The 14,547-nt window shown below is 35.2% G+C and overlaps 1 protein-coding gene across 9 annotated transcripts in view; it reads right to left on the minus strand.

Annotated features, from left to right (window-relative positions):
* MAP3K7 (mitogen-activated protein kinase kinase kinase 7) overlaps positions 1-14,547 on the minus strand; it is a 49,328-nt gene that overhangs the window by 16,774 nt on the left and 18,007 nt on the right. For 6 of the 9 annotated variants that reach the window (XM_049818348.1, XM_049818343.1, XM_049818346.1 and 3 more), the window contains 6 exons: positions 11,191-11,319; positions 8,935-9,065; positions 8,456-8,537; positions 7,108-7,259; positions 6,306-6,465; positions 3,614-3,694 (listed from right to left, as the gene is read on the minus strand). In XM_049818348.1, coding sequence (XP_049674305.1) covers positions 3,614-3,694; positions 6,306-6,465; positions 7,108-7,259; positions 8,456-8,537; positions 8,935-9,065; positions 11,191-11,319 — 735 coding nt within the window. The remainder of the gene's footprint in view (positions 1-3,613; positions 3,695-6,305; positions 6,466-7,107; positions 7,260-8,455; positions 8,538-8,934; positions 9,066-11,190; positions 11,320-14,547) is intronic. The other 3 variants (XM_049818351.1, XM_049818345.1, XM_049818344.1) reach the window with 1 other exon arrangement.

Here is a 14,547-nt window from a genome sequence, read left to right on the forward strand (position 1 = left end):
AAAGTTACAGACCTAAAGCATCTCTATTTCCTATCCACTTTCTAAAGACACTCAACAAAATATGTCTATCCTGAGTAATCATTTATGCAGTGTCAATGCTATAAAAATCTTAATGCTGTGGGAAGTTTCAGATGCCAACATTACAAAGCCAAATGCATGCATGCTATATGCATGAGATGTCTAACGTTGCCAGCGAAGTCCGTACTTGAAGGTATGTCTGCTAGATGCTGCTTGACTGGTTTGTATCCAAAAGGTGTTCTGATTATTTTTTTTGATCATATTACAAATTATACTTAGATTTTTTTTTGTTTCTTTAAACACATAGCTACTTAAGCCTTTTGTACTTACTAGGGTTTTTATTTTTCATATATCTAAAAAATAATAAAATGTTGTTGTTTATTATCTATACTATATATTACATGTACTATAAACTGAAAAAAAAATATAAAAATACTGGTACTTCACTTGGCTATCTGGTTGCAGGATACCACCACTGAAAATTCATTTGCGAAGTTGTTACACGAAAAAGGAATTAGTTGATCCACTTTTCAGTTTCTAAGTTTTGTAAGCTAGTAACACCAAATAGCATCTTAAATGAAAGAAAGTTCTATTTGCCCTTATTTAAACCCACTTAGAAAGAATAGCAAATTTATATGAAAAACTTCCACTTCTGCCAACATTGCACCTTCAACCGATAAAAATTTGTGTTTTATGACCTCAGTAGCATAATCAGTTCATGGCTGAAAAGCAGCTGAGGCAACACATTATGAAAAACCCCAATGACAGCAGATGTAGTACTCATACTTCTAAAATAGCCCTGCCCCAAAGCAGCTGACTCACGGTAACATGCCTGCGTGGTGCCTCCCCTCTCTGGAAAGCAGCTGCTTCCCCATGGGCTCAGCAGAACTCCGGGCAGCAGCACAGACTGGGGCGGCACTCGCGCTGCCCAAGGACGGAGAGAGGCTGCCCGCCCCACCGACACGTCCAGGGAACTTCGGAGGAGCTGGGTACGTGGCAGAAGTGCTGAGGAACGTAATGGGGTGGGATTGAGATGGAGGTGCCAGTTCGGGGGTCTTGGAAATATAACGAGGAGGGGAAAAGTGTGTTAAGAGGCCAGGACTGAAAGCCTTGTGCTGAGAGGGTACGGAAAGGAAAGAGGTGAGAAATAGACCATGTTATATTGTCTTTAAAAAAAGACTAACTGAGCAAGGTACCTTTGAATAACTGCTTTAAGTATACAGCCAAATATAATTAGTTTACGGGGCAGATGATCACATCCCTGTCATCTATTAATCTCTTTATTTCTGGCCTTGGGATTCTTACAGAAAAGCTGTTCTGACAACCAGAAAACTTTTGATATACAGCCCAGACTTATTTGCAGACAATTCACATCTTTTTTTTTCCATAGTGCCAATACTGTCTTTTAGCTTAAGTAGTTCTCTCTTCCTAGTCCTTAGCTGCAGATCCATCTATAGAAAATAATTACTCATTTCTCAGCTTTCATTTTGTGGGCTAAACCCCCCACGCTTTCAGATTCTCCTTTATACTCTCCATACCATCCTAGTAGCTTTTCTTACTATTATTTCAGAATGCACATATGTTTCTTTTATATGGCTGCCCAGAACAGTATGTTAAACCCCAACAAGGGCCTGTAAATAGTGTTAGTGCTTCCTTATCTTTCCTGGAAATGAACCCTGAGATTTCAGTTTTTCACAACTGCATTACATCTATGGCTTTATGCTATCTGGGATTAATCTGCATGCATCTGCTATGGTCCCATGTCATCTTATTAAAAGAAATTGTTGCTAGTATATGACCCACAGTGTGTGGCCCTGGCTTTTACCCTATTTCTATTTTTTCCCCCCAGTCACAATAAAATTCACCCTATGTGATACTCTAATCCTCCTCTTTATGAATAGTTGCTTCTGATAAAGCATTAACAGTGAATTTCATTATCGCTTATCTAAGACTTACATACCTTAAGAGTAAATTTTGAGAGAATTCATTAATATGCTTGGACCAATCCTATACCTTCTTTCTTTTCTACCGGTTGCAATTTCTCTCATATCTTTTCCAAATTCAGCTCGGAATTCCCATCCTGTCAAGTTCAATTAACATAGTCTAGGTGAAGAATATCTACTTCCTCTGCCTAAATAAGTAAAACCAATAGACTGGTACAATCTATTTTGTGAAAACAACACAGCATTTTATTTCACTGACTTTTTAATTGTTCTCTAGAAGTTTCAAGGTTTCATGGAAGCTTCAGTGCTGTTACACGCAGACAGTGTGCAGACAAGAGGCACTCGGGATCTAGAGCTTATTTACCAGGCTCTCATCACATGTTGACATCGCAAAACTTGACAGTTCTCTTCACTTGCTCTTTCCTTGCTCTCTCAGGACTTCATTTATGTTATGGCAGGCCAGGACCATTTGAAAATGACAGTGGAAAGCTATGCTAGTAAACTTTGTTGCTGACTTCTTAGCCTCAATGCCAAATAGGTTTTCTTTCCATGGGTAGTGCTATTGTTCTTTGGAATCTACTTTTTGACATTCTGTATTTTTATATGTAAACTTCAATAAAGTTATTTGAAAGAAACTTTTGTACAAAATTATCTTTTGCATTCAACTTTAAAATACCAAACAATGTCAAGATTTACCAGGAAACTTCCTCAGATGACACAAACTTAGAGTGGGGGTGTCCACAGTTTTTAATGGATCTCTACATTAGCAGTAGATGCTATTAATTGCATCTCCTGCCTCTGACAAATCATTTTGAAGCAACTTGCACACCGCTAATGGTATACCTATCACAGTTTGGGATTGATTATACTTGTTTTTAGGCTTTGAGAAGTATAAAACGAAAGAAAGAAATCCACTTTGATTGCCAAAAAAGGAATGGGAAAGGAAAACGATATGCTGCTAACTAAATATAGACTTGAGATAGATTAGAATTATTCATTAAAGTCCCAACTGAAGTTACCAGCTATGGTGCCTGATTATACTGATTTTCTTCCTGTCAGAAGCCTTTCCTAATAATTTTAGTTTGCATTAACTTAAACACAACAAATACCTCGTGCAGACACATTTTAGCTCTAGAAAACTGTAGTCACATAGAAGAATTACATGGATTAAGCGTTAATTTTTTTAATCACAAGTATCACGTGGATTTGAAGTTCTGTATGTAATGTACTTAAGTTTTTTGTTCTACTAATATTTGATTAGATTAAAAATGAGTGCTCAAACACAACAAAGATTGGGGCAAGATAATTACCTAGACAGGAATTTTTCAACTTAAGTGCATTTTCACCAAATGAGGTATTGTAATAAAAGACTGCATATATAGTTTTGCTCTATAAGAAGACTCTGAACATCAGATCATAAAGGAAAGAATCCTTTATCAAGAAAAGTAAATTTGAACTAGAAGATCAAATCATTTACTGATAAAAGTAATTTTGTACTAAAATATCATGTCCCTCTTTACAGAGATATTACAAAAATTATTGGGATAATTTCTAGTTCTGCCCTAGAGCAACTGGAGCAAGAAGTATTTTTAGCAGTCTGATCATTATTCCGGCATCTTAACCAATTGACCCGTTCACCTGGTCTGCGATACCTGGTATGATGATCTCAGGGACATCCAGAATGTTGCCAAATGAAGCAGTTTTACGATGGCCTCGTTTAGGCTTGGAATAGGCTGAAAAAATACACATATACAATACACATGCAAAACACTAAAATGGCAATAGCAAAATTATTAAATTCCTAATATTGCATTTTTCATAAACTTGGTTAAACTATAGTTCATGCAAAAATGTGTCATGCAGAATAAACTGCATTGCCTTCCACTCATGCTTACACATAGTAAAGCAACTGTTAAAAAGCAAAAAATGCAGAACTAGCTGTCATTACAACACCGTGTAATTAGTTATAGTTAGCAACGCAAAAGTCAAACACAGAAAGCAGCATGGCAACAAGGAAGGGAAAACCAAATGTAATTATTGAAACAGAGAACAATTTATTTCAGATCACCTGTATATTCAGAATAAATTCTTGATAACCTGAACATACTTAACATTTTCTCTTTAGTGCTGGGTACAAACTATTTTATAAACAAGATTAATAGTTGTGTACTTCTGTTTCTTTAAATCACCTCCTTTTAAAGGAAATCTCATCTGTCTCTGAAAAAATGCTTACTCTTGTTACATTTGACAATCATTCCTGCCTTCCATTCTTCTGTCCTATTAGTGAAGATTTTTTGTTTTGCAAACTGGGTATCACTACCAACCTTTTCATTTTTAAATGATGTTCAAGAAACATATACTATGGAATAAAATCTAATCATACTATTTTTGTTTTACTACTTGTGTAGTTTAAGATAAATAGTTCCCATTTAAAGGAAAGTCTGAATACATCTATCTCCTAAGGCTAGAACATTGCAGCATATATATCTCAAACTTAGTAAGTAGTGGTGATGTGCTTTATGCGATTTACTCTTACACTTAATCTACCAATAGATGAAACAAGAAGATTAAATAATTCTTGACCTGATTTACTCTTAACAACAGCCCAATTCTCACCCAGCCACACAATTTTTTTAGGTTCATAGCATATTATTGCTGTCATAAACTTAACAGGATTAAAAAACAAAGCAAAACCAATACAGGGCTGTTTCAGCTCTTTTTTGAAAAAGTTAGTCAGATGGGCTTGACCTCATTTCTACTAGTCCACTACTGCCTGAAGTAATTTCTTAAAAAAAAACAAACCCCAAACCTAGTACGTTCAATATATACTTTTGTTTCAAGAAAAAGAAACCCTACAGTCATGACAACAACAACAACAACAACAATCTTAGAATATTCTGAAATAATAATTACTATTCAGAGCAATGTACTTAAGGAAGAGAGAACAGGAAAATTAAAAACCTCACACAAAGGAGGGCCAGGTTATCTCCACTAATGTCAAAAACTTAAATTGACTTTAGAGTGTCAGTGACCAAAGTGAGTCCTGACGTATTTTAAAATAAAACCAGCATATTGTTATTATCAGGTAAGTACACAGCTGCCTTCTGTGTTAGGAAACCTGTAGAGATACTCAGGGTGAGATGTGCTACACAATCATCCAGTCAAAGACTGACAATACAAAAGACAAATCTTGGAATAAGGCTTTAAAATAAGAACATAAAACTAAAAAGTGTTTAGGGCAAGATAAATATTATTTCATGAGTAACTTCAGTATTTAGTAAAACAAGATCCTAGAGTAATCATAATACAATGAAGAACAAAAATGAAATAGTCATGGTGCACAAGAAAGCCAGAACATGATGCGTATTTACTTATTAATTACAGCTACTCTATTACCCTAATTTTCAGATTGGTAGAAAAATACTAGAACAGCTGAATAACCCTGGACTAACCAAAGTAATTTTGTCTGATTATTTAAATCTGTGATTATATACCATAATAAAAAAAGTTTCACATACGAAACTTAAAACCTGAATTTTGCACAGATTAATAAATAATATCTTTGATGAAGAAAAGAGACAAGAAAGTGTTTTCCAAGTATACACATTTTTATTAATTCGCTCTTCTGGGAAGAATAAAGATTGCTTTCACCATAAAATTATGTATTTATACTTACACATAAACTCCAATTCACTCAAGGATTCAGTGTTTAGACACAACAGTTTATAGCTACCTGAAGCAAACCTGGCAAAACACCTGTAGCTTTTTTTTTTTCTTCTAAAAAAAAAAACCCCAAAAGACACCAATGCTTTGTTAATCTGATGAATAAAATCTAACTATGTTTCTCTTTCTGAAATCTGTCACAGTGGATTTTAAAACTTACTTGGTAACATGCTGAACTTTAAACCCTCCTCTTAATTTCAAAATATTGTAGGAATAAACTTGAAGGAAATGTTATTTTAGAAATAATTATGCTACTAGAGATGGAATAACATTATTTCAGATGCAAAGGAGAAAGTTGTGCATTTGGAATGAGACTGATATTTAGGTGTCTCATAATGATTTCTTAAAAAGGTAAAAGTCTAATTCAACAAAAGTAGTCTCTTCCACAACCTTAAAAGTACTCAATTAAATTACTCAACTTTCTTGAGCGTACAACTGTGAATGAAGCCATTTTCCCCCCACAATTAATACAGGACAATAAAGACTACATGGAAAGTTAAAGCATTTTCATACGGCTAGTGGTATTAACCTTTCGTACGACTACGCATGTTTTACATCTTCCTTCCACCTTTCCTTCCTTCCAATTCCTTAGTCTATCTCCCAAACATCCTATAATTTTACCTGTGATGGAAGCTATTCTTGCTTCTATTTCAGACATGTCAGCACTCATCCTTTTGGCTTCTCCTGAAACAAGGGCTGACTGTGGTCGCGCGCGAACATCTGATAAGCTCTCCACGCTGCTCCCACGAGATGGGGGTAAGCTCAAACGGCCAGGATCACCCTGTTTCAACAGTCACATTTTTAAAAAGAAAAAAAATTCTGCAGAAGCCTCTCCATGATATGCACAGTATGTAGGTTAAAATACATTTCTATAATGTGCCTTTTAAAAGTGACAATTTAAAATTTGTAATTCAATAAATGGTAATAACTTAGCTATTATTGGCATACAAGTACCAAATATTTGTAACTTTCAAAATAATGTAACTTTATATAGATAAAAATTCAGTAAATTAGGCCAATATTGTCACAAGAGAATCTTTGTATTTTTTCATCTGCTTGAAGTAAAACATAGTATTTTCAAAATTCACATAGATGTTTAATCCTTTTATGGTATACTAACATTTCAGTTCTAAATTAAGGCAGTGATTTTCAAATATAAATTTTTTTAGCCTAATGAGTCCCTTTAAATAAAATGATTTTTTTTTTTTAATTTCATTGGAGATCTTATTAGAGCCTTCCAGTTTACCTTTTTGAAATAATTCAATATTCTTCCATCCCCTTTCATGTTCTTTTCAATAACTAACTGGCTCCAATTTTATACTGTTTTTGAAAGAAGACACTAATGTTTCGTAGCAGTTACAACACTTTTGTCCATCTTTGTCCATTTCATTATTATGGTTCAAAATTGCACACATTGGCTTACCGGTTGCTTGGCTGTATTTTTCATTTGCTGTGCCAATTTTGACTCTAAACGTTTAATAGTGTCATTGGTAGAAGCTCCTTGGAAGTCACTTGGTTCCATGTTAGCATCACTCTTGTTACTTGTGTTTGTAGAAGTGATGTCCATGAATGAACCTAGAAATCAGCAACAAGGAAAAACATTTGAGAATTTCCATTAAAAATACTGAAATGCATCTCTTCACTTGAGCATTCTCAGAAGCCTAACTTTGCTTTAAAGCTACACTTTTGAAAACTTTTAATGAAAGCCAAGCTGCAAGATTGCAACAGATCCATTAATGCAAGAAGCAAAAAGGAGTGAAAAAGACAGAATACACAACTAACTACTATGATGACATTCTGAAGTCGATCTTTAGCTTCCTGAGAAATTGTTGGGATAGATGTTATATTAACAACACAACCAGCAACCTCATTCACAATTAATGACAAAGTCCATCATTAACCACAGAGGAGCACAAATACCTGAAAAATAACAGACATTTTATGTTCACAGTTTAAAGTGATAAATTGTATCTTAAAATCCTGTGCTGAGGAGTGGAGAACAGCTAATAAAGTCAGTACAATGCTACAGCTGAAAAGATTTTGTAATATACACATCACTAAGTTGCAAAGTAGCCAAGGAAACTTTATCCGAAATAACAGCAATTTGTTTGGAGATAGAAAACAAACGAACAAAGCAGTGGAAGGTGAAGACACCTGAGATTAAAAACAACTGAAGTGGGAAAACTGTACTCTAAAGAATGAGAACACCAATTATCTTTTTTTTTTATTATTAAAAGGATTTCTCTGAAGGCAAGACTACCTGAAAGCCTAGCCCACATTTTGTTCCATTCACCTTTCTAGTTATTTCCTCAAACTTCATTTAAATTACTGTATTTACTGCATCTTAACATAAAAAACCTGCAAGTTTAAATTGTGGAGATCATAACTGAAAGCAGGTGCAGCTTTCCAGAATAGTCAGAAATTTAAAAATGCCAACTCTTAAACATTACACTTGAGTGAAAGAGTGTCAATTGCTAGCAACCTTCATGAGGAAAAAAAGGAGAAGACGTTAAAGCTGGACATTTGGAGACAGCTTTTATTATATGCTTGTACTCTGTTAGAGGTACACTTCAGCAAAACCATTTGGCTGAGAACACCAAATATAACGTGGTATGAAGTCTTAACAAAAAAAAAAGATTCCTGCCAAGGCTTAAGATTTTGGAAAGGTTACCTTTCCCAATTTGAGTTCAAAATCAGTACGAGAATGTGCTTTATAATCCACCTGCATCATTTCATGTTGCTGTTCTTTTCTCTTATTTATACAAGCGTACCTGTACTAGTGGCAGAGTTGCTTTGGCCTTCATCTGAATACTGGCAAGGATACTGCAGAGGTTCATCAGCTCCCGGAAAGTACTGTGAAAAAACAGCAATGATTTGACAAAGTAATTAATTGTTTTAAAATTATTTAAATAGTACCTCATAAAATAATTTATAAATATATTATGTTTATAACAATTTATTTAGAAGAGAAATAAATGCAATTATTTTTAGTAATACATTAGATACATCTATGACTATTTTATTTATTTCCCCAAATCTGTTATGAATTAGTATGCCTCTCCCATAAGAAGAAGAATGATTTCCCTTCTCTGTTGTAATAATTTGATAATTTTTATCAAGAAGAGAGAGAAGGAGAGAGAAAACATGCAAGCCTGCCTTTGGAGTGTGATAAAAGGCATACCTTTTATAATTCAATTTCCCAACTTAACAGGTTAAGAAATAATTAAGACACTAAAATAAATTTTTATACCCGCATCAAGTGTGTCATTATTTTAACAATTTCCTCCATGGATGGTCGTTGTGAGGGATCCTTGGACCAACAACGGGTCATTAAACTCTCAATTGGTTTAGGTAAGTTTTTGATCAGTGGTGGCCGAGTACCTATAATGGAAATTAGAAAAAACCCTTTATTTGTTAAGCAGACAATAAGATAACTGACAGCGACTGATCTCTCTCTGGTATTTTGCTAAATAAATACAGGAAAACGTATAATTAATTGTAGTCTGAAAGAACTGGCCTGTACTTAATCTTCTCTCTTACAAACAAAAAACTGACAAAAAAAGTTCCTTTGCAGGACATAGAATTACATACAAACAAGTAGAAGGAAAATTAAACTTTTCATTCGGTAGCAGTTTGAATATATTCAGTGACTGACCAAGTATAACATATTACAATGGCTAATGAATGTGTTAACACTTTCTGAAGAATAAAGCTCTAGACCAAATTAGGAAGCAAGCAGTAACAGCCTTTGATTTCTAATGCTGTACTCACGGGGCGGGGGTGGGGTGGGGTGGGCAAGAAAGGAAAAAAAAAAAGTATTTTTGAGGGCTGATTTTTCTCTTAAGCACTTCCTGAAAAATTATTAAGCACTGTAAGTACCAATTTTGGGTGACTTTTTCATGGCCTATACACATTTTTAATTACGTATTTTACTTCAACTGTTGTGTAAGTATTCAGCTGGTTTTTGGTTCAAGTTCTACTCTTTTTACTATTTCACCAATGACTACAATTAATGGACATCCAGTTGTGTTTAATACAGGAGATGTAGTGACATTTTGCAAAGAAAGCAGCAAGTATTTAAAAATGTATTAACCATAACAAGTAATACATGAAGTAAGGGTGTTACAATGGTTTCAAGTGAGACGAAGCACACTAACACTTCCTTCTTAAGAAGGAAAAGAAGAAAAGGGGGGGGGGGGGGGGGAAGAGAAAAATTAAAAAAAAGAGAAGTTTTTAAAGCAAAAGTAGGGACAGATAGGGAATTTTTCTTCCCTTAAAGGATACTCTCACACCTTACCAAGGCTTTCTGATTTGACTATTACATTTATGCTTACTTTTACCGTTAAAGCTTTTATGCAAGGCACTCATGACTCCTAATCTCAATGACTCGTGTCCTTGAAAAACTGAAACAGAGAATCTCTCTTCATTCAAAAATGCCATTTACAAACATCTATCTTTGGGCATTATTATGACTACAATGCTCATCCATTCTATCACTGTCTGCCCCTTTCTCTTCGTCGAATAGGATGACTGTGCTCACCTAAGCTTCTATCATTTAGTACTGAAGCAATGACACTCAGGCAGAGTGCTGGCCTTCGTTGCTTGTTTGTTAATTACATCTTCCAAACAAGTTCATGCTTTCTTTGATGTTGTCTTTCACAAATGGCAGAAACTCTTGGCAGACATTCACTGAACTACTTCACTATCATTACTTAATTCTTCTTAAAACTCTGCTTTGCCATGGTACCTAAACCTACACTGTTAGAAGAGTTACACCACTAGCATGAAGATACTACAGTCTATTATTCTGACCAATGTTGTACTACTGCTTTCTTTTGTCCATTTCAATCCAACCATTGTCTCCTGTTTATATTCTAAGCTCCTGAGAATCTGTTCTGTGTAGTACCTAGCACAGTAGAATCCCGCTCCATGACTGCACATACCTAGATATAAAGGTAAAACAATTCGAACAGCAGAACAACGACAACAACAAATAAACCAGATGAAAACCAAAGTAACATTTTTAATGCCTAATGGTCCTGCAGGAGTTTGACAGTTTCTAGCATTTCTAAAGACAGGTCAAGTTACTTAAACTCACACATTTACTGTAGATTCCCACTTAAGAAAAAAAAAAAAAAAGAAGAAGAGACAACTTGGCTAATAAAATTCATCCAGACAGAGGGGTTCTGGGTTTTTTTGTAGCAGATGATTGAGATCACTTTTAAAATGGAGTGTCATAACAAAAAGAACATGGCTCTTCCCTTGTTTGTTCATACACTAGTTACATGTAGCAGGAAATGCAAGCACTGTAGCAGCGAAGTAACACAAAACCCACACTACACAAATGTGGCAGTGTCTAACTAGTAAGTCTTTGTGACAAAAAAAGCATATTTAATGAAGTATAAAACAGAAAAACTAGTAGTTTAAAGCTGCACAGTTACAAGTGTTTAGCAAATTTATAGGTCAAGTCCACAACTTCAAATACAATAAAGTATTTTCAACTCACCATTGTGAACTGCCCACATTATGCGGAAAGCTGGACCACCAATCTCATCAAAAGGTTTCCTACGGGTGATTACCTCCCAGAGAATAATACCCCAGCTGAAAACGTCACATTTTTCACTGTAATTGCTACCTGGAAGAAAGCCATCAATGTAATTTGTCTCTTTTCTATATAACACATTAAAAAGAAGTACAGTTTGAGCTGATAAATAGCCCTATATGCTTTCTTTCACTTCACATTTGTTTTACTGAGAAAAAACAGTTTTCTAAAGCTGGCTGATTCACACTAACTTAAGTCTGAAATAATTTGACAGTAGGATCGTTAGGAATGCCTCTCTCTGGAAATCAATCCTTTTCACTTGGAGTCATCCTGAAATGATAAAACGCGTCTGTTTTCTTATATAATATTTATAGTATATAATATAAACCGCAAACGTTAAGTTTCAAAGATCTCTTGCATGCAGGATTTAACTGACTATGCTTGCTTCCTCTAAATATTCTTCCTCAACTCACTTCTTCCATATTAGTGGCAATATGCCAGCCAATAACATTTGTCATATCCATTGCTCCTTATTAATTACAGGTTTCTAGCAAAACTACTAAGTTACCACATGAAGAAATCAGCAGATTCCTCAGTTCCTCACCATCTTATTTGCTCCCTGTTATTATTCTTACTCTTTTTGTCATGTCATTACTTAATTGAAGTTCTTTGACTGCAAGTTCCATATTTCCAAGACTCCTGATAAAGGTGCAGAGACACATAGGTGATATAGAATAATGAATAAAAATATTCAGAGACTGCAAAGAAGGAATGTATGCTCTGTAACCATAACTCATGCAAGTACTAAAAAGAAATGTGAATAGCTAATGACATGATAATAAATGCATGAATATAAGTGATAGAGAATTGCTCATCTGTCTTCAAACAAGGATCAAAACTGACATCAAGTGGCCAAGAGATTTTTTTGTTAATATGTAATCAGAAAGCATCACTGAGACAGATCATTTCATAAAAGCGAAATTAAAGAAGCCTATTTCCATGTGGATACCCATCATATAGCACCCAGTTGCAATAGCCTCCACTCTGCCTATGAGCCATCCTCCTCTGCCCCCACACCTCTGACAAACTGTGCAAGGAAAGCAGCGCGTTCTCAGGCCAGGGCTTGCAGACCAGCCAGTTTGCAAGGCAGACATGAGACAGGCTGCAGCACGAACCGCAAGTCCTCTCTAAGTGACGGCACTAGTTCGGACTTCTCACAGCTACCGATTTTACAAAACTCTTGAAAAGCCTGGCGTCTCCAAAACTCTTTACACCTGTATCAAAGTAGCTGAATGTGGCTAACGAGTTCAAAAGTTACTGAAGGGGAACGACAAAATAACTTTATCAGTCAGCTTATTTTCAAAGATGCTGGGAAAAAAGTATCTGTAAACAATGGCAGATTGCTAAGGGAAGCAAAATAATCTCTCTCATCGATGCAGCCACTGCATTTCTGTGACACACAGCCCATGACAGGGAAGTAGTGTTAATTCTGTTTTGTGGCTGAGAAATCTTCGACTAATTCTGAAAACTGAGAGTCCAAAAGAAGCGAGAGTATTTTGTATTGTTTCATTATGTAACAAGACCAAGGTAGGATAGCCACAATCATTCCTCGATTTATCCAATCATCCCAAAGCAATTTTAAAATAGTTTCTTCTAAAGGGAGTTCTGAGATTAGAGCACTTGCTCTCTTTCACCTTACCCCGATCAAATTGGTATTATTGTCATTTAGGTTGTTTGATCTGCACAAGGTTTTAGGTGTCCTAATGTTTAAAATAGGGGGAAAATCTTAATATTAGGGCAACTACTTCAGTGAGCACTCTGCCACCTACAAGAGATACTTCTTGTGCCTTTATTCTCATCTAAAAATGCTAGTACTAGAACAGTACTAAAATAATATTAGCATTTATTCCATTGTTGAATTCTGATGCAGTAGCATAAGCAAATAAATTTTTAACAATTTTGACATTTGACTTGATTATTTTAGTAGTTTAATGACTGTTTCAAGAGTAATTTGATATGCCGCATCATAGAGGCTACTAGATTCCTTTCTTTCCTTGATACTTGTTCTTGTATAAAGATTTTTGTCATTATCAGTAAATGCTTTCAGACAAAAGTACATAAAACCAACTGTAAACTGAAGGCTTCTGCTGCTGTCCAACAACAAATTTGCAATACAAAATTTCTTTGTTTTGCCTTGCTGAATTCATGCACCAGAGGAATTAAGATATGCACTGGAAATCCCTACTACAATATACTAATTTCAAAATCCATTTTAGATAAATATTTTTCACTCAAAAAAATCTACCTTAACACTGATTGTCCAACTGATTATGTCTAGAAGAAGAAGTTCTCTCTCATTTATACAATTTCATTTAATAATTAAAAAATGTTAAGAAAAGAAGCATTCCTAGCTAGAATTAAAGAAATGGAGTAGGTGCCTCTATATAAAGTGACATAATGGAAAATTTTTAGGCACCAGAGTGAAACAGATCATCCTTGAGTGGCTCCTCTAAGCAATATGCAGGAGAAAATGGTACCTTCAAAACAAAAGCTCCAAAGGTGGTGTTTGGGAGGAAACACCTCCTAAAACTATATATGGGCATATATAATTTGCTGCTTCTCTCTGGAATAAGGACAGTAAAAGAAAAGAGGCCACTTGGATCCAGAATCTGGGAAACCACTGCTGCACATAGGCACTTGCCAAATATATGAAGGCCACGACACCTGCTTCCTAAAGCAGGAAGATGACTTCTCCAGACCACTCTGCTAATCACAATGATAATTTAAGGCACCGACTGGCTAAAAGGTGTTTAATCTGCAATCTAATATTGACTGGATTGTTTCTCTGATAATCATGCAGCAATAATCATACCTATCTAATTATCAAGTATCATCTGTCTTCCCCAGCTACACTCCAAGAAATAGCTTGTTCCTACTTAATTAATAACCAGTTCCTCAGTATGTAGGAAAGAGGAAGTACATCAAATCTCTAGATTACGCAAAGAGCAGACAAAAATGGAGTTAACAAGAAAGTGGGGGGATTGAAAATGAAGGCAATTATGTTCAACTTGGAGATACTAACAGGGAAATTCTAAAGATAAAAGCTGATCAGAATAGGGAGTGAATGAAATGACAGTGTATTTAAATGTCAGAAGAGTTTGAAATTACTTAATCTCAGAAACAGAATAATCCTGGGGAAATAGCCCTCTGCCTGTGTTTTACTTATAAAATAAGAAACAGCGGCTGTCTAAAGGTACTCCTTATGTAAATCTCAGCAATGACACAAATAAAGGTTCCACATCTGCATGTAATTAACGGTCT

The sequence above is a fragment of the Accipiter gentilis genome, chromosome 15 (genome assembly GCF_929443795.1).
Source record: "Accipiter gentilis chromosome 15, bAccGen1.1, whole genome shotgun sequence".
In the NCBI taxonomy this organism is placed as follows: domain Eukaryota; kingdom Metazoa; phylum Chordata; class Aves; order Accipitriformes; family Accipitridae; genus Astur; species Astur gentilis.